This window comes from Echeneis naucrates, chromosome 5 (assembly GCF_900963305.1).
Source record: "Echeneis naucrates chromosome 5, fEcheNa1.1, whole genome shotgun sequence".
In the NCBI taxonomy this organism is placed as follows: domain Eukaryota; kingdom Metazoa; phylum Chordata; class Actinopteri; order Carangiformes; family Echeneidae; genus Echeneis; species Echeneis naucrates.
The window spans coordinates 2,399,062-2,423,755 of record NC_042515.1 but is presented as its reverse complement, the minus strand read 5'-3'; the positions used below and the strand labels follow the sequence as shown (position 1 = coordinate 2,423,755).

The 24,694-nt window shown below is 44.1% G+C and overlaps 1 protein-coding gene across 2 annotated transcripts in view; it reads left to right on the top strand.

Moving 5' to 3' along the window:
* LOC115044129 (plasma membrane calcium-transporting ATPase 1-like) overlaps window positions 1-23,183 on the top strand; it is a 72,605-nt gene extending 49,422 nt beyond the window's left edge. The window contains exons 9-22 of one of the 2 annotated variants that reach the window (XM_029502986.1): window positions 2,128-2,342; window positions 2,514-2,756; window positions 3,316-3,557; window positions 3,641-3,878; window positions 6,010-6,189; window positions 6,869-6,956; window positions 7,052-7,158; window positions 8,776-8,967; window positions 11,001-11,214; window positions 11,319-11,530; window positions 11,611-11,718; window positions 12,797-12,979; window positions 15,794-15,883; window positions 18,368-23,183. In XM_029502986.1, coding sequence (XP_029358846.1) covers window positions 2,128-2,342; window positions 2,514-2,756; window positions 3,316-3,557; window positions 3,641-3,878; window positions 6,010-6,189; window positions 6,869-6,956; window positions 7,052-7,158; window positions 8,776-8,967; window positions 11,001-11,214; window positions 11,319-11,530; window positions 11,611-11,718; window positions 12,797-12,979; window positions 15,794-15,883; window positions 18,368-18,613 — 2,558 coding nt within the window. In that variant the 3' untranslated portion in view covers window positions 18,614-23,183. The remainder of the gene's footprint in view (window positions 1-2,127; window positions 2,343-2,513; window positions 2,757-3,315; window positions 3,558-3,640; window positions 3,879-6,009; window positions 6,190-6,868; window positions 6,957-7,051; window positions 7,159-8,775; window positions 8,968-11,000; window positions 11,215-11,318; window positions 11,531-11,610; window positions 11,719-12,796; window positions 12,980-15,793; window positions 15,884-18,367) is intronic. The other variant, XM_029502987.1, reaches the window with a different exon arrangement.
* The last annotated feature ends 1,511 nt before the right edge of the window (window positions 23,184-24,694 follow it).

Here is a 24,694-nt window from a genome sequence, read left to right as displayed (position 1 = left end):
AACATAGTCCACTTTCCCACAAATCCAAAGTGAAGTCCACCAAAGAGAAATTTCAAAATGGAATACACTGCTGAATAAATAAGAAAATAAAAGGATGAATCTAGTGTGATAGAAACATGAAGCAGCCCTTTGGTCATCAACGATTGTGGGGACTAAAATCAACTGCCTTTGTCCAAATTAATTCTAAAGACAGACTGTTCAACCACATGAGGAGTCAAAAGTGATTGTAGTTATTTTAACAGCCGCACCCAAATGCTGAGTGGGACATCGTGGAGACTTGATATGTTTAAATACGGCGATAGCAGTCTGAAGCTCGTGTGAATGTCACCCCAGTTTGGATGATACAAAAAGGAGCCTGCAGCCAGTCTGCGGGCTTCATGAGGGCTTTGCATCACAATACTAAGCAGATGTGACTGCAAACATTTGCTGATCAGATATTTGAATAAAGTCAATACGGAGCTCAGTGAAACATCAGTTAGTCAGTGATGTTTTTCTTCAGTCGTTCCAAACAGCCATCAACAGACCCACAAACCACTACAAAGAGCACAGCTGCTAAAAGTACGATGATTACAAAGTGTTTGGTGACACATGCTGACCTGTGGACGCCGTCTGCTCATGTATGAGTGGACATTTGTGTTTAAACCTGCCAGGAGCCGCTCCTGTTGAGTTTCACACTGACGGCTCTGACGAGAGGAACTGTGTTGTAGCCCCGCTCTCCCTGTTTGTGTGTCTGTGTGTGCTGTGTAGTCGTAGCCTTGATGTTTGAGTGGTTAATGTGACGCTCTGAATATCTGAGTGAAGCTCTGCTGGCATTTGGTCCAGTTATTCAAGGTTGATGTGTTTCACTCACAGACACAGAAGGGAAATTAATATTTTCATCATTGTTGTTTTTTTTTTTTTATGTATTTCGTCGTTAAATTCAATGTCCAACAAGCTTATAAAGTCAAAATACCAAAGCTGCTTCAAACCAATAAATAATGAGCAGAAAAGTCAGCAGTCAAATAAATATTGATCCTGATCAATCTGAAATTTAAAAATCATGGTGGATCATGATCTGGCAAAGTCACTGGACACACTTCATCAATCTGCTTCATGCGGAGCATTTTGTTGCACAAATGCTTTAAAATGAACAGTTTCTGCTTGCTACGTCTATTACAAGATGAAACTGATCTCCTGTCTGCGGCGAGGAGAACCAGAAATGTGGGACTGCTCCTTTAAAAGCACACCGACCGCTCAGGTCGGGGACGACGAGGCCTCGGGTCAGAACGCACTCAGTTTTATTGGATGGATGTTTTATTGCCTACATGACTCATCCCAGAATTGAAGGTATTTTCTGTGTCACTTCAATTGACCTTAATACACTGGGGTGCTTTCAGGACGGAGGGGAGGGGCGGGCTGGGGCGGGGCCGTCCCTGGACCAGCCTCACGATAAACTGCCCCTCATCAGGGGACCGACAGCAGAGATGTCTCCTGTTTCTGGTTTTACTCTTAAATCAAATGTGGGAAATTATTTGTATTGTAAAGCAGCAAACTTCTTGTTAAGGTTGAACTCATAACTCAGTTCTGCACTAAAACTAGAGCGGAACAATGTGCAACAGAATTAATACATGCTGCACATTTTCAGTAGAAAGAGTTATCTAACTTTCACTGAAAAATATAAAAATGCTCCTTTACATCTAATGATTCGTAGGACGGGGTCCTGGTGTGAACAATGAAGAACTGTTGGCACATATTCTACATTTATTAAAAAACTCTGTTATACTCCGACTCCGGCTCCAATGAAATATTAACCAACAACGCTTTTTATTTTGCAGTCTTACAGTAATTTCATCTGGTTTCATAAACCTGCGGTGCTCAAATTGGCCCATCAGCGCATCGTCTTTTAAAATGTTTCCGCAACAAAAACTATGACAAATAAACAAATCACTGCAATGGAATATTTATTCTTTTATGTGTACTGCAATAAAATAGTCATTGAGATTTTATGCTGCAATTAAATATATGCATACCTGTGGCTGTTTTTTTTTTTTCCAGCCATGTTAAGTGATTAATTTCACAGATTATGAAGTTGTGATTTTTATTATTATTTTTTTTTTTCTTACAACTCGCTCTGCTCGTTCCATCCAGGTCTGATCATGTCAGCTCTGACCGTCATCATCCTCATCCTCTACTTTGTGATTGACACGTTCGGGATCCAGGGTCGGTCCTGGGTGGCCGAGTGCACCCCCATCTACATCCAGTACTTCGTCAAGTTCTTCATTATTGGCGTGACGGTGCTGGTGGTGGCTGTTCCTGAGGGGCTGCCGCTCGCCGTCACCATCTCTCTGGCCTACTCTGTCAAGGTAAACAGGGCAAGGGAAAAGGGAATTATGGGAAATGTAACACTCTACTCAAGTCTGAGAATCATGTGATGTTTGTTTAGGACTTAGTAACAACCTCTATCAAACCTGTCATTAATTGAAGGTGACAGAGTGTCCAAAAACAGAACTCTAATCTTCTCCGCTGTCTGTTAGAAAATGATGAAGGACAACAATCTGGTGCGTCACCTGGACGCCTGCGAGACGATGGGCAACGCCACGGCCATCTGTTCGGACAAGACGGGCACCCTGACCATGAACCGGATGACGGTGGTGCAGGCGTATATCGGCGACACACACTACAAAACGGTCCCAGATCCGGAAGTAATCAAACCGGAGACTCTGGAAATAATGGTCAACAGCATCTCCATTAATTCAGCCTACACCACCAAGATCCTGGTGAGACCTCCAGCGACGCAGCTCCATCCAGCCACAACACAAACTCAAACCTCCACCTCACACTTAATCCAGCAGGGGCCAATATGTCCTTGAATTTGGTAATTGTATCTGTCTCAGAAATGCACTTTTAACACATTTACATTCCCGAGCTTTGATGCTAAAATCCTTTTTCTGAAGGGATGGAGAGCCCAAATTTCCCACCGGAAAGCAGAAGAATAACAAATTGGGATACTTTAGCTGATTAGAATCAGATCAGTAATGACACTTAACTCCTCTTATGTTCTGCTTTGGTCCACGTTCAGGTTCAGGTAGTTGTACAAGAGAATTAACTCACATTAAAATTTAACAAAGATAGAAAGACTTCCACCAAGACCAACATTAATCTGTCACTCTCAGAGTCCAAAATAAATGACCCAACTCTGCCTTACTTAACGGGCTCTCCCTGGCCGACGCCCATTCTTTGGAGGCTGACAACGTGACCTTCCTGCTGGATGGAACCAAAGCGATGTACGTGCAGAAGGCGTGTTGGTGGCCTCATTGTTTTTTTTTCCATTCTCAGCCCCCAGAGAAAGAAGGCGGTCTGCCCCGTCACGTGGGCAACAAGACCGAGTGTGCCCTGCTGGGCCTGGTGCTGGACCTGAAGAGGGACTACCAGCCGATCAGAGAAGAGGTCCCCGAAGAGAGCCTGTACAAGGTCTACACCTTCAACTCCTCCCGCAAGTCCATGAGCACGGTGCTGAAGAACGCCGACGGAGGCTTCCGCATGTACAGCAAAGGAGCGTCGGAGATCATCCTGAGGAAGTGAGACATGAGACCTACAAGCTGCTCTGTGGACGTTCCTCACTTATTTTCTCATAATGTCTCTCCCTTGTCTCCCGTCGTAGATGTTCTCGTATCCTGGATGCCCAGGGCCAGCCTCGTGTCTTCAAGCCAAAGGACCGTGACGAGATGGTGCGTAAGGTGATTGAGCCGATGGCGTGTGACGGGCTGAGGACCATCTGCGTGGCCTACAGGGACTTTCCCGCCAAGTCCGGCGAGCCGGACTGGGACAGCGAGAACGAGATCCTGAACGAGCTCACCTGCATCGTTGTGGTCGGCATCGAGGATCCAGTCAGACCTGAGGTACAGACCGCCGTCCACCTCACACTGAACCTGAAAACACATCCTGTGATTAGCACCTGATCCTGCAGGGTGCTCATTAGGGACATAAAAAGTTAAATCAGAATTTGACATTATGATATAAAAGCCAAGTTGCCAACATGTATTGGATCGCTTCATACTTTAAGGTTGGTTTCTGTATTAGTACACAAGTCAGAATAAAGGAGCAGGAAAATCGTTCTTGTACTTTACAGCCATGAGCGCAGAGCAGAGTATGAGATGTAACCTTCTGTTTACATTTTGTTTAAGTGGAAAATGTTGCTCATGGAGAGCAGCAGAGCCGGCACTGAAGGAGGCTGTACGAGCTGTTTAGGAGACTCCTGCTGAACGTCCACAAATTTAATTCTATGTGGATTTTTTGCCTCATTTATCTTGCATCTTAAAATCTGGCAGATTGATTTGGACCTTGTTTCCCAGTTTCTTGGAAGCATCTTAAAGTTGATTATTTTGGTCAACAATCTGTAAAACCTGCTGATAACTTTTGGTCTGATTAACAGCAGACTTATGAAAGAGGTGTGTCTTTTACACTTTAAAAGTGTACCATGGCTATTTTCTCACACTTGAAGCTGGGAACCTCATCGCGCGTGTTTCTGTCTCCACTGTAAATCATATAGGTGAGAATTATGGTGCACGGTTTCACCCAGACTCTCCTCAAAGGTATTCATGATATAGCACTCAGTTGCTGTGACAGAAGCAGTTTTGTCACTTTGACAAACTGCAGTAAGTTCCTGCCGCTCAGTGTGCTGCGGATGTAGCATCCATTATCTACAGTGTTCCATCGACTTTGTCCGCCGTCAGCAGATCTACGGTCGGCGTCTGCATGGTTTGTTTTCACCGATACAAAAATGAGTTCAGCTTACTTTGTCCTGCACGCACCGCAGGAAGCCGGCACAAACGGAGATCAAATCTTCCACATGAAGACACGTAACCGATCTGACAGGCTGCTCGCGATTATATTTGTATTAACAGGAAAAATCTTCAACATTCATCCAACATTCAGTGGTGTGTGACACTTTTTTTTTTTTTTCCCTCCAAGGTGAGGCCTGCTCAGGTGTGTCGCGTTCAAAGTGTTAAATGAAGCCTGTAATGAAGCTCAGAAAGCATCAGTGCTGCTGCCTGCTGCTTTAATGTCAGCTCACAAAGCTCTCACACAGGATGGAAATAACTGGAGAGCAGCAGCAGCTCATCGTTCAGCTCATTCAGCACCTGTAATGGACACAAGACTCCTCGGAACGCTTTTTAGCTTTTTGGAACAAACTCTGAACATCCAGCACATATGTTACTGCACAAGGAGATAATTCCCTTGTCAAAGAGCGGAGCCTTTATATAACCACATGCAATTAGCGGTTAGTTCCAGCATTAAGAGGAAGAACGTACCGGCACACCGTGATGTCATCATACCGCCACTGTTCAGGTTTCCATAATGACCCACTTTAAGGATTCAGTCAGGCAAATCAACAAATCCCAAATACTCCTCTCCACCACTCTCTTTACCTCCCAGCTGCTTTTTATTCTGTTTATTCTCTTCTCTTCTATTGTATGCAAATGGGATATTTTAAACATTGGGTCTTTAATTTTCACCACAAGTCAAGAAAAGCAGCTTCTCATTTCCACCCAGGAGCCACAAATTTTTCCAAAACAATGCTGTGATTACAGATGTATTCTTGAATATTTGGTCTGCATGGATGAATATTTTGTTTCTTGTCTCATTTTATTGTGAACAATGACGCAAAAAATACTGACACTGCAACTGGCATGTCCCAGCCCCAGAGCCCATTTCCTCAACATTTAATTATTAATGTAGAAGGAGCAGCCTTGTTCATGTATTTCAGAGAAGAGCCAGTCAGTCCTACAATTACAAATATGTTTGCTGCCAACATTCTCGATTGCCCCTTCAGTTTTTTCTTCTTTACAAGAAGAAAAGCTTTTATTGTTCAGTTATCGTTTATATAATTCAACAGTGGGGATGCAGTCAAACAGAATCTTGGCTAAGGCACTGATACCATCGGCCGACTTATTTATTCTGGACTTGTTAGCATCTGAGCTCATTTTTCAGGTTTTAACTTTGTTGGGTCACATGTATTTTGTCTTCCAGGTGCCTGAGGCCATTTCTAAGTGCCAGCGTGCAGGCATCACCGTGCGCATGGTTACCGGAGATAACATTAACACCGCACGTGCTATTGCGACCAAGTGTGGCATCCTGCTGCCTACGGAGGATTTCCTGTGTCTGGAGGGCAAAGAGTTCAACCGGCAGATCAGAAACGACAAGGGAGAGGTGAAGCATTGAAAAAAGCTGGGGGTTCGGGGGGTGTCGGGGTGGGGGGCACCAAAAACTCAAAAACATCCAAATGCCTTCAACATGACCAGCTTACCTTGATCGATTATAATGTACACCACCTGATGGAGGTCAGGCCTCATCAACTGTTGCCATGGTAACAGTGTGTGGTTACTGCTGCCGGATATTTGACCCTGAGATGAAAGTTTGTTGATGTTATTTTTAATTCATGGCCATATTTTTGATGTGAACAAGAGATAAATGATGGTTGAATAGGGACCAAACTCCACCAGGTCTTACCAGGACAATGTTTTTAATCACACCTGATGTAGTCTGAAAAATACAACAGGAGTACAAGAAATCCTCAGTAATGCATCTTTTTTTATTTTTTTTATTTCCACATTAGTGATAATATGGATCCCTTAGATTAAAAAAAAATACAGAGCAGGACAGTTTTAGAACCAAACTATTTCCATTCTGCTGTGTCGGCTGGTTTTTTAGTATTTTAATAAAGTTCAATCCTCAATGAAACACGTCTGACAGAATGCAAACATGGACCATCGATGCGACGTGCTGACTAAGCTGCTGCTCTGAAATCAGACAAAATCGCCAAAGGCAGCGCTGCAGTTTCCTTTTGTGTAAAAAGAATTGACGTATTGTGGATGTCTCACTTTTCTAGGTGGAACAAGAACGTCTGGACAAAGTTTGGCCCAAGCTGCGCGTTCTGGCTCGTTCGTCGCCCACAGATAAACACACTCTGGTCAAAGGTGGGTTGTTTTAAAGGGGGTTCAGGCTTTATTGTCACCAGGATACAGCAAACACATTGGTTGAAAATTGAATCTTGCTCCACTCTGCTGTGCAGGCATCATTGACAGCACGGTGGGTGAAACCCGACAGGTGGTTGCGGTGACAGGAGACGGCACCAACGACGGGCCCGCCCTCAAAAAAGCTGATGTTGGCTTTGCCATGGTAACCATGTCATTATTTAATTTTTTTTTTTTGTTCCCCAGTTCAGTATCAATCAAAAATGCTGAACAAAAATCTCTCTTGGTTAATTATATCACACAGAAATAGGCAAGTGTTTGGCTTGTCCACACAGTGGGCGGGTCCACACCAACACACACAGATAACAGGGAGCACCATCCTGTCTATTGTGTTAGTTCCAGGGATTCTGCCAGTTTTGTCTGACCTCGTCAAATAATTGAACACTCTCTTAACGTCAGGCAGCTAAAGAGTTTACCGTTTGATTGTTATGACATATAGAAATTAAAATGGCCCCACACTTCCAGGAAAAATCTGAGAAAAATACATTTGCATATCCGAAAGTGTGCCAATATTTAGTATTTCAGTGTTTATTTTTAAACCCTGTAGCTAGGCTGGTTAAATTTCATTGATCCTTTGGTATGTCCATATCTGTATATTTATACTGATAACAATTGGACACTGAGTCGAAATCAATAAAATCAGTGTATTTTATATTTTAAGCAGTTTTAAAGCAGTCTTTTTGTATTTCGGACTTGAATCAGAACAGATGGGATGGACTAAAACCTGAGGCGATGAAAATAAAGAGTCACAGTGTGGTGTTTCTGTCCGCTGACATCGCAGCACAAAGGGCTGCGTTGAAAGCGATCAACTAATATGGCAGGAGATAATCAATTGAAAAGGGCCTGAGGCCGTTTTCAGTCCCATCAGCTGAGCTTCGTGTGCCGTAACCTTTATTTACAGTGTCTCCTGCAGTACTAACTGTTCCTAAACACATCACCAAGACCGTCTGGGGACTCAAACCAGTGACCTTCCACTATCTTATATGTCCCCACTGAAATCTTTTCGGTTTATACGCGGCGTCCCTGTTCAATTATCAGCTGCTGAGCTGGAAAACAGAACGAGCCACCGCCGTCTGTTTTGGAGAGCCTGGCTCTCTGGAGAGACGAAGGAAACTCAGATCACAGCCTCTTCATGGTTACATGGTTACTGTTAACATGAGACTAATTCTCCTGCTTTATTTTCACCGCTGTGTCAGTTGACTGGGTTTAAAATATTCTCAGCTAAAGCTCCTGATGCTTCAGCTGCATTATCCTCCGAACCAGGGCTGTCATACTGACGTTACACATCCTGGCTGTTCTCTCCGGATCACACACACACAGAAATAGGACAAATACCTGCTGAGCAGCTTCAAACTCTGTGAAAGCCTCAAAAAAAAAAAAAAAGATGTCCATGTCTCTGAGAGACAGCAGGACAGCGGCATCATCATCGCATTCAAAATAGAACGATCATGTTGATGTAGCCCGAAGTGTCATTTAGCTCAAATCTGAGGTTGATGAGGCAACAACAGACTAAACTCAGCAACAGCCTGCTGGTCTTTGTGTCTGATTTTCTCCGTGTGGGTAAAATGAGTAATTGATTGGATGTAAATTTAATTTCCTGCAGCCAAAGTGTTTGATAGTGCGGCTCAACCTTTGATTCCTTCATCTAGATTTGTATTGAAAGAAAATGTCATTAGCAACAAGACAAGTCTCGTGTAGCTTTCTTACATCAGTCAGACTCCTGTTTCCTGAAGCGGATCGTGCCTCTTTTGTTTCCTCTCAGGGAATTGCTGGCACAGACGTGGCGAAGGAGGCGTCTGACATCATATTAACCGACGACAACTTCACAAGCATCGTCAAGGCCGTGATGTGGGGGAGGAACGTGTACGACAGCATCTCCAAGTTCCTGCAGTTCCAGCTGACTGTCAACGTGGTGGCCGTGATCGTGGCGTTCACCGGCGCCTGCATCACACAGGTAGGCTGCAGGTGGCGTGGACACAACAGGGTGTCATTTTGAGTCAGACAACGGTGATTCACATCGAACAAATCGAATCCACTGTTGGTTCCATTCGTCCATTTTGAAATTTAAGAATTAGATCTGATCTCAGTTTTTTGATACGGTTACTTTGAATTACTCAGTTAAAAAGAAAATCCAGTTTGCAGTTTAATTTTTCCGTATTTCTTTAGTCAGACTTACCAGCCGTGTTGAGATGTCTCAACAAAAGCTGGATGGATTGTCATGAAATCTGCCCTCAGGATTAATTAAAGTAACTTTTCCTTCAACTCCGTATTACGGCCATAATTTCAGCCAGTAACTTTGTTCTTTAAGTAAAAAAAACAAGACAAAGAAAACAACAAAATATATCGTTTCTTAGCAGATTAGACATGTCTAATTCATCTCTTCAAACTAAGTAGATAGATGTGTGTGTGCATCAAAATGAATTTACACATCTCACAACGGTGTGATTCCATCAAAGGAAAGTCAGGAATAGTATTTTTTAATTAGTCTGAAATAACCTCTAAACTGTAAATAACTCAGCCTGGTTATTAGCAGTAAACATTCCCATCAGGCTGCGCCATACTTTGTGTTTTTTTTAGGAAAAGGAACCAAACTCAGAGAAGAAAACCATTCAAACATCAGCATGTTGTTGTTTTAGCATCTCTGCTCTTCAGCGCAGCCTCACGTGTGAATGAAGACTCTTTTCCATTTTTAAAGACATCACCACATCCTGTCTGGTTCAGTTTGATGGTTGAACCTGAACTGAAGCTCGTGTTTTGATGTGTTGACTTTTGAGGTTTGCCGTTGTGTTTTCCTCTCTCAGCAGATCTACAGAAGCAAGAACAGGAAAACCATTTATCACTTTGTCTCTGTGCTGTGAGGAGGCGAGGCCACCATGTCACTTTTTTTTTTTTTTTTTTTTTTCATAATGTGTCTCTAATCATGAAAGTGAACCTCTGACCAAAAAAAAAAAAAAAAAAGTAAGTTGCGACTGTGTATTAATTGAAAGGCTCACAGCTGGCGGGACAGATAACTAACTCGGCTACAGAGCGGAGAACAGAAAGTAGGCTAAGATACTGCCTGAAACCATGGCAACACGTCGCCATCATAATCCTGAAATATAACCGGGACTCAGCAGGTCCGTGGTCTCTGTGTTTATGCTCACTGATCAGTCACATCATTAAACGATGGTAAACTGATTCACGTCCTGATTGTTCGGAGGATCCAGAGGTGTTGATGTCAGAGGCAGAGGTCCGTTTGTGTGTGTGTTCATGGATTATTTCCTGCATTTATACATATTGATTGTGAAGGATAGCGTGTTATGGGTAGGTGTGGATTTATAGGATGGGCTTTTCTCCAGAGTGTCAAACGCACAAGGCCAAGATCAATAGTGTAAATTAAATAACTAAGAAAGCTTAAAGTAGACGTGTGTAGTATCTGGACGGGAGGAAAAAACACACAATTCAACAATACAGCCTCAGCTGCAGGAAGGATACTGCTCACTGTAAACAGACGCTCCACTCATTCTTCTGAATTATGTCTTACATGTGGAAAAATGGATCTTGGATAACCGAGCACACAAAGAATTTAACCTTCCAGAACTTATAACACATATCGCACAATGATCTTCATCCAACAGAAAGAGCTGGTTTTCTAATTGACTCCAAGTTTAACAGCAGCTAATATGGAGGACGTAACAGCGATGTCAGAGGAACAACCACATCAACAGGACTCGACACCATGTAATTATGTTAAGGCACGAGGATGTGTAACAAACTGAATGAGTAAAAGCGAGAAAGGTTAGAGCGCCTATCAATTAAGTCTGGCAGAGACCAATTAGCAGCATTACGTGTTCCTGCCTGCTTCACTTTGCTAATTGCAAAAAATTTGTCGTATCATCGCTACGGTTTCACATGAGTCACGTACGGGAAGGACAAGGTGGCCCGCAGAATATTTTTCCTGTAAATGAAAGCCTGATGACGTCCCTCCTCTTCCTCCTGTCCCCACAGGATTCCCCTCTGAAGGCCGTCCAGATGCTCTGGGTCAACCTCATCATGGACACTCTGGCGTCTCTGGCTCTGGCCACCGAGCCGCCAACCGAGTCTCTGCTGCTGCGTAAACCTTACGGCCGCGACAAGCCGCTCATCTCCAGGACCATGATGAAGAACATCCTGGGCCACGCCGTGTACCAGCTCGTCATCATCTTCACCCTGCTCTTCGCCGGTGAGTCAGCTGTGTTTGTTCTGTGGTGTGAGATCCACTTCAGAGATAAAACAGGAAAATGCGTATTGTTTTCTGTTGCATTTATTTTCTGGATCTCCTCCCAGGTGAGACGTTTTTCGACATCGACAGCGGCCGCAACGCCCCCCTGCACTCGCCGCCATCCGAGCACTACACCATCGTGTTCAACGTGTTCGTCATGATGCAGCTCTTCAACGAAATCAACGCCAGGAAGATCCACGGCGAGAGGAACGTGTTCGAGGGCATCTACAGGAACCCCATCTTCTGCAGCGTCGTCCTGGGGACCTTCGCCCTGCAGGTGACCAATCAGCAGCGTTTGTTCAGTTAGATTAATGAGCTTCACCGGATTTGGCCAACACGCGTTTCTTTCCACCTCAGATCATCATCGTGCAGTTTGGAGGGAAGCCGTTCTCCTGCACGGCTCTGACCGTCGACCAGTGGCTGTGGTGCGTGTTCATCGGCGTGGGAGAGCTGCTGTGGGGACAGGTGAGACCCGACCCAGATCCGGCCTGAGAGCAGGATGAAGAGGTGGATACATGAGCTCTGTGGCAGCAAACTGTTGCCTGTCACCGCGCTGCTGCGGTGTTGCCATCACGACCATCGCCATGGTAATGAGCTCAGCACATGAAAGCAGCGCGACTCCTGTTTACAAGTACCGGGTGAAAACAAAGCCGGCGTGTCAGTCCCTCTGTGGGTACACAACCGCACACACAGGCACACCATCGCTGTGCAAGACCGCGTTAACACGCACGCTCTGGGCTCAGAAAGCTTACACAACGCAGGAAAGAAAGTTCAGCTGTACGAAGCCTGCTGGGTTCAGATGAGGGGCAGAGGCAGAGAACAGAGAGATGCAAAGACGCTGACAGAAACAGACGGCTCTCAGGCCTGTGAGTTTCATCAGAGGTAAAGAGAGAGAGGGAGGACGTGATGTGCATCTGCAGCAGGAAGCTGGGTGTCTTTTTAATTACACAATGAGCAAACAAGTCAGCTCAGGTAACACACCCTCACAGATGATTAAAGAAAAGTCGAAGTTTGAACAAATGTTTTGTAGCATTCCAGTAATAGAAATGACATTTGACATAAATTTGATTGTTCCTTTGGAAAAAATTAAATATTTCTCATCGCTCTTAAAGGGACATTTCAGAAACTTTGTGTTTTTACAGCACTCAGAGACATTTGAAACAGCAGAGGGGAAGATTTTCTGACACAAAGCTTCCCATAATGCACCCAGATAAAATCAAACTAAATATTCAGTGGGGCGTTCACTTATTAGACCTGTTTCTATTTTAACAATGGAACACTAATTTGTTTCATAACCCTAACCCTAACCCTATAACTGGACACTAACCCGCAGACAATAATTACACATGGACGCACAAAACAACACAGGAAAGCAGGCAGGTAGTCACAATACTCCGCCCATGTTCCATCAGTCAAGTAAACAATGAGATGACTTTCAGTTCTACATTTATCATTTATTGTATTGTCAGAAGAGTTGCAGCAATTTCTGGGGCACAAAAATGTATCAAAACGCTGAGAAAACATTTTTTTCTGTCAAACTCAGCTGATCTCAGCCATCCCGACACACCACCTGAAGTTCCTGAAGGAGGCTGGACACGGCATCACCAAGGAGGAGATCCACGAGGAGGAGCTGACGGAGGGCGCCGACGAGATTGACCACGCCGAGATGGAGCTGAGGAGAGGCCAGATCCTCTGGTTCAGAGGTCTGAACCGCATCCAGACGCAGGTACGACCACTCGGCCTCTGCCTTTTTTTTAATCAAAGGTTTTTATCATTTTTTTATTTCAGGAAACAAGATATCTTCATAGGCATGAAAGAAAAAAACATATAATCTTCACACAGAAACAGATGTTTCCACCTGGAGTGCAGCTTGATTAAAAACATCACTCATTAAATCCATCAAATGTACAATTTCATGAATGTACAAAGATGAATTGATAGATGAAGCCGAGATGATCACAGTTGTAGGTAAAATTCCACAGCACAGACTGTCCTCCACATTTGTATTAAAAGTGGCTTGTGTGGAGATAAAACTGGAACTTCAACACACACACACACACACTGTAGCTGTTGTCCACTTAATTTCACACTCTGCTGCTGAGCTCCACTAGAGAGCCACTTTATTAAAATACAGAAATTAAAGATGGCAGCCAGCGTGGGACAAAACACTCACATATTAGATATTTTCATTAGTCAGCCGGTTAGCAAATGCTTTTCCATCCAATTGTTTCTATGCACTTTTTCACTGAGTGCCAAAAAAAAAAAAAACCTAGAAAATTGTAAAAAAAAAATTAACTTAATGTGCCGTGGAACCGTGGAGACAGACTGAACTTCCACTGATGTCCAGACTAGAAGGTTAGAGGAGGTATGTGCAGAGTTAGTATGGTGAAAAGTCATATTCTCATTTTTTTCGTCTTCTGCAGTAGCTGACGGAATTAAATTAGTCGGCTTATTGAAATAAAACAATAGTTCACCTGACGGGTTTTTGGCTCACGGCTGCAGCGGTGACTCATCTCACAGCATCTGTGTTTGGGACCTTCCTCCCACAACGTAGACCAACACTCACTAAACATCACAGTGTCCACAGGCAGCCTGATCCGTCCCCTCGGACTTCATTAGCCTGGATGCTAACACCCACCTTCAGTCAGAGAGGTCATGCAGCTCCTGCTCATGGCTGGAAGCTGAACACATCTGAATTCATATCAGCAACTAAAACCTGCTCAGTTGGACTTTAACATTTTAGTTTTTTTCCACATTCAAACTAAAAGACATGAAGTCGGTGTTTCTTTTCATGTATTTAACTTTTCTAAGTTTTGAGAAAAACACCTTTAATATGAAGTCTCCAAATGTCTGGACGAGTGTTTAGCTTGTGATGATAACCTTCAGCCGACCTTCATGTAGGCTGCGGAGCGTCAGGAAAGGAGGGAAGTGCCACGGAGCTCCGGTCTCTCCACCGTCAGACGTGCTCTCTTCGTGTCTGTGTATCTGTAATATCAGTGTGTCGTCCTCCTGGGATGGGAGGATGAGGGGATGGAGGGGGAGGCAGCGAAAGGCTGCAAGCTAATTAGGTTCTTATCTCTCTGTGCTCCTCTTTCTGCCGTCCTCCTCCTCTCTAATCCTGGTGGGCAGCGTTGTGCCGCTCAACGCCTCGGCAGTCAAACACAGTGGGGGAATAATTGGAACAAGCGGCACTCACTGCTGAAACTTTATCAGCCGCTCCGGGTGACACATTTTTCTCCTCTTTGTCCGAAGTGCTTTCAGCCTCGTTCAGTAGCTCTTTATTCATTGTTGTTTCTTCGTTCTATCACACCTCGTTCTGGATTTTCACATTTTGTCTAATTTGACTTCAAAAGCAGCTTTCTCTCTAACTCTCCTTTTTTGGCTCCGCCCTCCTAAAACCTCTCCTCCATCATCCTCTTCTTGTTTTTTTTTCTGTCTCATATTCTTTTCTTTCTCCACCCTCTTTGGGAACTTGATGATATTTTATTTCTGCTTTATTTAGATTTGGAGCCATTATGATTTTGTTTTGCATTGAGCTTTTAAGGAAAGCAGTTGAGAAGTTGACCACGGTGAATTGATAAATCCTCACATGAGGGTTGTGAGGACTTCAGTGCTCGTTCTTCAGGTTGACTTGATGCCAGTTGGACTTTCTATTAAAGGATGATTCCTTTAAGTGGAAAAAAAAATATTTACATTATGTGAGAAAGAAAAGACTCACACTGTTTTTATTCTCTGAACTTTGCTTTAGTTAAATTCAGTTAAAGAATCTTTTTCCAAAATTCAAAATAAATAAATTTCAGTATGTTTCAGAGACATTTCAACAATTTGAAGCATAGTTTGATAATTATCTCATTAATATGTATTAATAATCCTGACAATCTTATATCCCACTGCTGCTGATTTGTCTGTCATTGGAAGATGGGATAAGAAAGGAAACTCATTCCTAAATGCTCATTTTTGAAAGATTTTTTGCTGTTCTAATGAAAAAAGACAAACTTCTCTGATGCCCGTTTTTCAAAAATGTAATTTTTATTCTATTCCAACTTAAGAAAAACAAGGACACCTAAAATGAAAAAAGGACAGAATTTAAATATGAATGTGATCATATCCCCTCCTGATGTTAAGCTGTGGTTCAGTAGCTCATCTCAGAAAATCCATTGCCATTGACCGGACCCCCGTGGACACGTGGAGGCGGTCTCAATAAGTGTTAATGAAAACTCTGCAGTCTGGACACAATCCAGAATAAACTCGGGTGAATAATCACATAGCTCCACCTCTCGTCAGCATCACTTCAGGCACTTTGGTTTTTTGTGAAGCGGATCTGTTGTTCGTTACTGCGGGCAGATCTGCCATCTTTCCATTAACACAGCCTCACCTGTTTGTTGTAACTTTGGCATGATAAGTGACCTTTGACCCACCAGCCTTTTTTCAAATCTTTTCTAACCTAAGGCTTTCCTTCCTTCCTTGTTTCCTCTCCTCTGTCCTGTCTCTCGCCTTGTCTCTGCTGTCTAACGGTGTGTTGTGGCTGTCCTTCCTTCAGATGGATGTGGTCTATACCTTCCAGACGGGCCAGGCGGCGGTGCCAGGTGCCCTGCGCCGCCAGCCGTCCGTCGTCAGCCAGCACAATGACGCAACTGCCGCCAAAACTCTCTCTAGCCCCACCCACGTAGGGCTTAGCTCCTCCTCCTCTCTCACCAACTCGGCCGGGGCTCCGCCCCCCGCCGCCGCTGCTGCTGCTGCTTCTTCCTCCACTGCAGGCAGTGAGTCGGTGACCTGAGGCCAGCTAACACCACGCCCTCCTCAGCTGGACTCTCTTCTGCATGATTCACCCACTAAACCCATCAGGCTGTTTCTGTCAGCAGCAGGTGTCTGCACGTCTTCAGCTAATCCGAAACGTCTTAATGTTTATCTGGGCCCACCATTTATTATTAATGACTGACTGATACAACATGCTAGTCCTTTACATCCAGCCAGAACTGATTTCAGCTGCAGTTAGCATGTGAAAGCCAGAGTAATATGAAACTGGACAAGGAAGGAGTTCAGCCTCAGAATCCTTTTTGATTTATTTTGACAGATTTTCATCATAGGACGTTAGTGGTCTTGGTTCTGTGTAGGACGGAGGACAGGCGAGGCAGAAAGTTCTGACAGTGTGTTGACAAGAGCAGGCAAATATAGAATATTTCCAACTTCAGCTACGAAAACCACTCGAACTTGCAGACGACCTCATCTGTTTCCATCTCTTTCCCTTTCTCCACGTGCTTCCTGCTGAGGCTTTTTTTCATGCCATCACTTCCCTCTCAGCCTGCTGCCCTTCCTCCTGCATCGATTAACCCTGATGCGACTTGCTGACTGGTCGATGACAGATAACAACAGAAGGCACACCGTCAATCCCTCTCATTTGTGACAGAGGAGGGAAAAATCTGTCCTACTTTCTTTGTTGTTTTTATTTTTTTCCTTTCTTCCTCGCAGGCGAAAGCCTGGGCAACAAGATAATTTTATGGGTTAATCCTGAGCAGGGTTAAATCTGTCAGGCTCAGCAAGTCTCTCATGGTTTAACAGCCAAGAGCTTTTTAACTTGTGAGCTCTGAGTTCGTGTGTGAATGTGTGTGACTGTTGCATGTATGCTCTAAGCCTGCAGCTCTCCTGTGGTTCAGTAATAGAGAGCTTTGAACTGCAGGGTTATTAATTATAATGAAGAGTGTCTGCTGGTGCGTATAAATCAGTGTGATCAGCTGCAGCCTCGGTGGATTCATCACACAGTCTTGACTTTAGGCCGAGAGAAGAGAGCAACTAAAGGACGAAATGACTGTGTCAGAATGTGATTATAAATACTTTACGGTGTGCATGTGCTTGTTATTTTTCCCCAGTGAGACAGTGTGTTGTTTCCCGGGGCAGAGAATTATTTGGAGGCTCAGTACTCGGACATAATGTTTATTATATCGTCCCTCACTCCTGTTTCCTCTCGCTGAACGTGTTTTTCTTCAAAATCCAAATTTAGTTTGATGAAAAGGACAAAAAGAAATCATTGTGTTAAATGTTGTCCAAAGAACGGCAGCCATAACAGAACATTGTCTAGATAAAATACAGCATGAACACCTAAACCTAGAACGACTCGAGCAAAGAAGACGTTGGCAAGATTTGAAATCTGAATTTGACCGTTTCTGGTCTTTTTATTGGCTGTTGATATTTATTTATTTATTTTGATACCTGATCACCTTCTGAGGATTCAGGCCCCCTCTAAGGAGCGGACTCACCTTGAGGTAGAGCAAGAGGAAGGTAATTCACTCTCACAATGTGTGTTTATGGGAAAGGCATTCTGACTTTCTAGACTAAAAGACTAAAAGACGGTTCCCTGTCTTTGGGACTGCGTGCGTGTTTCCTTTATTTTCCAGTTTTAATGTTTACGATTTCCCGGAAGCAGCTGAGGGAAGGTCCTTCCTGTTTCAGCACAACAAAGCCAGATGCATTATCAGGAACGCCCACCGAAGCCACGCCCAAACAGGAAGCGTCACCCAGAATTAGCTCGGCCTGGGAAAGCTGGGAAGTTGGTCAGAAATCACGCGTCCACATACTTTTGGACACCGTGGATCAATTGAAATATTAAAATTTGGGATTGTTTGTGTATGAGACCATCCCGAGAGATGAAGGACATTTAGGCCAGTCTTCGCTTCCGGCAGTAAAGTTGGGATCAGGTTTGGAGCACAAGGGAGCGCGTTGTGTGTGTGTGTGTGTGTGTGTGTGTGTGTATTTTAGCTGTTGCATTTCGATGTCGCTCCCCATCCAGCTGCCGATGCGTGGGTATTTTTTTTGTTGTTTATCTTCCCGCACAAAGCTTCCTCCGACATCATTGTGTTGACCCTTTTTCACCTTTTTGTGTTGAAGTGTTGTGAATATCTTTCAGTTTTATCATCCAGCCAGCCTCTGTTCCACTTGTCAACCTTGTGTTTCGTGGTTTTGCACCTTGCTGCCCAGATTCAGACACGCACCACCCACCATGCCATGTCCCATCAGCCCCTGCTGCCTGTCTGAATTCACACTTCAGTATAAAAAATAAGTAGAAGGTGAGGAGCTGCGACAGTTCTGACATTTCATTTTCTTTCTTTCTTTTTCTCAGATTAAGGTGGTGAACGCGTTCCGTAGCTCCCTGTACGAGGGGCTGGAGAGCCCAGAGTCCCGTAGCTCCATCCACAGCTTCATGGCCCATCCCGAGTTCGTCCCCCTGTCGGAGGAGGAGGCTCGTATCCCCGCCATCGAGGAGAACGGAGATGAGATTGAACCCCTTCCCAGTGCCTCCTCCGGGGCGAGGGGAGGAGGAGAGCCACCCGGCGTCCTCCCCCACAGCCACGAGCCATCCATCTGAGCTCCTCCTCCACCCTCCTCCTCCTCATTCCTCCTCATCAGCATCCTTTGTGTCATTCCACCAACTGAACTGTCGCACTGAGGGGGGGGGGGCGTCATCACTCTGCTCATCCCCTCATCCTGCACGCACACACATGCTTCACATCGTCTCCACCCCTCCTCCATCATTCCTGCCACGTTTTGTTTTTCATACTGACTGTGGCGCTCTGCCTGTAAGTTTGGAAGGCCTGTCCTTTTGTCCATTCGTGTGCATTTTTTTACTTGATAATCCTTTTGAGAAGCTTTTAAAACCATGTTTGGGTTCGATCTTTGTGGGACTCGCGGCAGCATGTCTTGTCCTGTACTCGCTTCATTCCTGCATAATGTTTTCAAAAACAGCACCGAACTTTTTTTAGGAGTGCAGTGATTCTCATGTACATACGCTTCCGCTCTTCTACACAGCTAACAGCCGGGTTTGGTGATCAGAAGATTTTTAGGCAAATGCAAAAATGTAATCTTTTCTTTTTTTTTCTTGTCTTCTTCTTCTTCTTCTTCTTTTTTTATTATTTTTTTTAGATGTTGAGCAGTTTGTTTTTAAAACTTCTAACGAATGTTAGTTGATAGTTGATTCAAACTCCTGAGAATGTCTTGTGAGTGTGACACTACAGTCTTCAAGGTTCAAATGTAAAAAAAAGATGTTCTTCCCTTTATCGTGTCTGTATGTGTTGGTTTTTCTTTTTAGCTGCTGTGTTGCATGTGGAAAGACAGAATGTTTACTACTCAAAAATATCGATGGTAGCGGTGGCGTCCGGAGGGGGCTCACTGTCTGCTCGGTGGGAGTCTGACCTCATCTCATCCAGTCAGGATCCTGGTTCTCTCAGACCTCCCCCCCAGTGTTGATCGGAAAACAGCGGCGTGGTTCGTGTTCGCCCTCGAGTTGGATGCATGTTGTGTTTCGTTCGTGTTGAGTCGCATGATAATTTAGGAATGAATAACTGGGATTCTGTGTGTGAGTCTCCAGCGGCGTCTGCTCTGAGCTCCACGAACTTCCTGTCCGCATCAGGCCTGAAACAGACTCATCGATACTGAAAACAGAGTTCTGAGAGAGTCAGCCAAATATCCCCAAACAGAGTCCGAGCCAAACAAACACACTGACGGACATACAGAGTCTCAAACACTAAACTTTTTTCTCTTCCTCCCATCTGATCTGACCACCTTTTTTTAGTTTTTTCTTAGAAAGACTCGATCAGAATTGACACATTCCAACCTGTGACCATGACATTGTGAGGGCATCACGCTAACCACTGCCCCACCGTGCCGATCACGTTAAATCTTTGGAGGGCGAATGAATGTCCAGCCTCCAACCTGAACATCACTGCCACAGGATGAGCCCCCCCCCCCAGCAGCCAGGCGTCCAGGAGCAGCATTTCTGCAGAGCAAACTCATTTTGGCTCCTCGTATCTGAAGTCTCGCTTCGGTTCCCTCTTCAGCACAGTGAACTGTGTGGTTTCTAATCCCTAAAAACCTGATCAGGAGCTCCGCTTTTATTTATTACACTTATTTCGCCCCCTCCAGCTCCAGAGAAGGGCTGCAGTATGGATCAGTCTATTTTGTGCAGACAGGAAGTGAATGGATCTTTGAACGGGGTCCGCACCGTCTCGTCTTAGCAACCGCCTCTGATTTCTGTTTCCCATGTTTGTCAGAGTTAATGAGCAGTGGTGAAGGCGGGTGGTGGTGGTGGGGGGGCGTTGATCACGGCCGTCCCTCTTCCTGCTCTGCTGTGTTTGATCAGCAGACGTCACGCTGAGGTTTATGTCGAGTTAAATCCACTGTGTGTCCCTGCTGCCTGCCGTCGTCCGCAGAATCATCTTCCAATCAGAGGCAGCGATGCGTCTAATCCCCTCTCTTAGTCTGACGAGCAGCCATCGACCGATCTACCAACTAGGACACGTTATCGAAGTAATGTGCTACTACTGCCATATTTCCAACTCTTTGTCATGACTAGGTTCTTCCTCCTCCCTCTGATGAGCTTTTTCTATGTAACTCAGAGCCATATTTTATAGGTTGTCTGTATTGTTTTTTATCTCATTGTTATTGAGGTTTCCTTTGGACTCTCTCACCCCTGACCCCTGACCTCTGACCCCCGTCCCCTTCCTCCCGGCCCTTTACTCCAAACATGACCAAAACGCAAGGAGAAAATCTTCAGTCGTCACTGCCGAACCAAGTTTAAAGGACCTCTACAATGTTTACATGAAAAGCGAGTGGGTGGCAGTTCGCCTGCGCTTCTCTCATCCGACCACTTCCCTTTCATTCCCTTGCTTTTTCCTGAATCTTAGAGTTACTACTTAACTAAATGGGGAATCTTACTTGCATGGTTTTCATATAAAAATTCAATGTTTTGCTCATTTTTTTACGATTCTTCTGTATTTTTATATTAAGTACTTTTTAATATTTTGGAGATATATGAATATATATGTATAGGCTGAAGAGTTTGCTGACAGTACAGTACATGAATGAGATGAATCTACCGTGGACTCTGTCTTTTTACAGCTCTCTAAATATTTATGCCACGTGTGTCGTCTTGGTCACCTGATGTTAGGGCTCCGAAACCTGCAGTGACTTGTTGTTTACTTCCTGTCGGCCGTTCAATTGGAATCTCAACAATCTGATCTCATCAGCCCCCTTTTTACACGAGTATATCCACTTTATCTGAGATGTTGTGACACACTACACGTTATGTGATTTTACAGTTATCAGACTCCATTAGACTTAATTAACTGCAACATGAATACAGCTAACTGTATGAAACATTAAATGGGAGTGTATAATTATTTATCCAACCTCTGGGTTTCTCTGTTTTTGGACTTTTAAGCTACGACGACTGATTTCTTTTATTTATTTTATTTTTTTCTTGTTTTTTTGAATGAGTGGAATGATGCTGTTGACCAACTGGCTGTTGGAGCTGACGACTTTTAAAGAGGATCAAAGCTGTGTCCCACTTTAGGCCCCGCCTCCTTCACAGACAGATCAAAACCGTAAACTCACCTGACGACCAAAGCCCTCCCCTCCGGGTCCATCCGCCTATCTGGACCCAAACCTGGTCTTCAATCTCGCGTCACCGCCGACTTTGCGTTGCCTTCAAGTGATGAAGTGCCTCCAGTTTTGTTTTGTTTGCTTGTTTATTTTTGTGCGTTTCAAAGTCAAACAGCAGCCACGTTTGGTCTCTAATGTCCACCTGGGAGCAGAAAACAGAGCGTTAAAGCTCCACCCCGGTCCAGATAGATCCAGACCTGCTCCTTAAGCTGGTCCTGGAGGTCGAGGGGAGGCGGTCTAATCTTCACCTGGGTCCCCAAAATACTGCGGCTGGCTCTGGACCGCAGCTTGTTTTGTGTAATTGAAGCCAAAGACATTAAACGACGCCACAGTTCTCAGCTTCAATCCCAAGATGATATTTTGGAAGGGGACGGGGCCGAGGCGGGACACAGCTGCAGCTGTAACAGCATCCCACCACTTCTTCACACCTTCCAAACGACGACGCCTTTTGTTTCTTTCCCTCTTTGTTCTGCAGTCAGCACAGTGTAAATATTGTCATTATAAGCGAGTGAAGTGTACCTGCTGTCTGTGTCGGGGGCAGGAAATGGGGGGTTTGAGGGGGGGGGGGGGGGGCAATCAGCCAATCATCACCCAGCAAAGCTTTAAGAGTGTTCTGCCAAAGTGGTTCTTTCTATTTTCTTTACTTCCTCCGCAGAAGTTTGTTTAGACAGTTTGCTGTCACATGACCTGACCTGACCCCCACCCTGGATCAGACCCCCCCCCCCGCGTGGCCCAGTGTGGCTGCGGTGGTCGTCTGTTGGACTGGTTGCCCTCACGTCTCATGTCCACCACGAGAGACGCTTCAGCCACATCACAAGTGAGAACAAAACAAAAAAGAGAGAGAAAGAAAGACTCAGAGCTTCACCTGGTTTTAGTTTTTCTTCAGCGTGGAGAAGGAACTGGCTTCTTATCGAGTCATCGTTGCGTTTTGACTGCGTTGCTTCCTCCTCAGAGCGCTGCCTTTCTCAGAACAGCTTCCTCCAGATGGATACGAAAGGAAATCTTTGGAGAACTTTCACCTCCACTCCAAAATCCACCAATTCAAAGAAAAAAAAAAAAAAGAACTGGAATGTTAAAGAAAAGTCATAACTACTCAACATATATATCTATATATTTATATGATGTACCTATACATTTATATCAGGTATGTGTGTTTGGATATGACGCCCATACAGCAGATATAAATACATAGATGCATTTATACATTTGGTTTCTCAGCTGAACTTCATTGCAAAAAAGACTGAAAAAGATTTGTTTTCTGTAATTACTATGATACACAGTAATAGGCGTTGGTGTTATTTTTGTATAAGCATAATATCATCTATGTGGCATGCATGACATATATACAAAAATTGGTGGTTTAAAGCAATATGTCCAACCTGGTGCGATTGGTTCCGTCGTGTTCTGTGTAGCCTAAAGCCACTGAAAAGACAAATGAAAAAAAAAAAAAAAGAGTAACTGCATTTGGATAAAACTAACTGTTCAGTATATGTGTTCAATGTTCTGTGTTCTGCATGTTTTAGTATGGAATGATGAAACATCCCAAATGTTGACGTGCTTTTTCCAGATGAATCTCAAAACTTCACGCCCCGGACACATCCAGCATAACACAGACAGACGCACACATGTATTTTGCACTGTGAGGTGAAAACACACTGAGGAAATTAAAGCTGTGTGTCATCAGACGGACGGATTGATGAGAGATGAAGGTTTCTTCTTTTATTTTAAATTTTTTTTTTTTTTTTTGCCCCCCACCTCCCCCTCCGTCACTCAGCCACAAACACCATCAGTAACAGATCTGTCTGCTCCATCCATCCACCTCCCTGCTGTGTCATCCTCCCATCCCACCACACACACACACACACACACACACACACGACAAACAAACAAACAAACAAACAAACACTGAGAGCTACAGATTCTCCTGAACTCATCACCCCGCCATCTGTGCAGTGAGAGGAGGAGGGAGACGATGACATGCCAGGTAGGCTTCTGCTCTGCTGGTGTCATGAGCCCATCACATCCCTTCATCCATCATCCTCCGACTTCTCTCCACCAATCAGGAGGAGGGAGAAAGGAAAAGGATGATGGAGTTTGTTGCTCACCTGAGAAATGTCTTTGTGTCCAAGTTAGAGCCCGACTGATAAAATCAAACACTTTTATTCATCCCTGTTGAAAAGAAAAGAAATTAAAAGTCAACTGTAAAACAGGATTTTTCCTGATATTGGTTAATTTGCTGGTGATTATTATTATTGTTTTTTTTTTTTTTCTTTCGTTTGTCTGATCAATATATAGTTTTGTCCAGAATCATTTCCCAGAACAGGAATCAGATCAGATCAGAGATCAGACAGGTTGACATGAATTGACTGTTAAATGAATGAAAGTATTATTGTATTTTTTCGACTCACCTGCTCATTATTTGCTATAAAAACCAGATTAAAGTGAATATTTGTTGGTTTTAGTTTGAGTTCACCAAATCAGTCGAGCTCCAGCTCACGTCCGTGTCAGTCTGATGGTTGAGAGCAGTTTGTTGTTTGACAGAAAGCTCAAGAAGTTCAAAAACTAAAACTAAAACTTCGAACAAAAAAAGAGATAATCTACCAGATTCATTATTTCAAACAGTCCAACACCTCGGCCTGAAATCACACTGCAATTATTTCAGTCCATCCAGTCGGTCAGTCAGTTCACATATTTGTTCCCAAAACTCAAGACTTGAATTTCCCACCAATACACTTCATTCATATTTCTTTTTATTAAAGCTATTTGAACTTAAATTGCACAGAATTGTCCCATCAGCAGAGTGCAGGACGGTTTCCATCCTGAAATGTCCCTGCAGCTCTTTGATGATCCCAAACCGAAGAGTGAGAAATGAAAAGTCTCATCCTCATCATCACGTCTCCCCCTTTAATGAACCATCAGGTCAAAATGTCGCTTCATCAATATTTTGCTTTCTAATCAAAGAACCTGAAACATCAGCGACCAGTGACCTCGACTGCAACTTCAGTCCTGT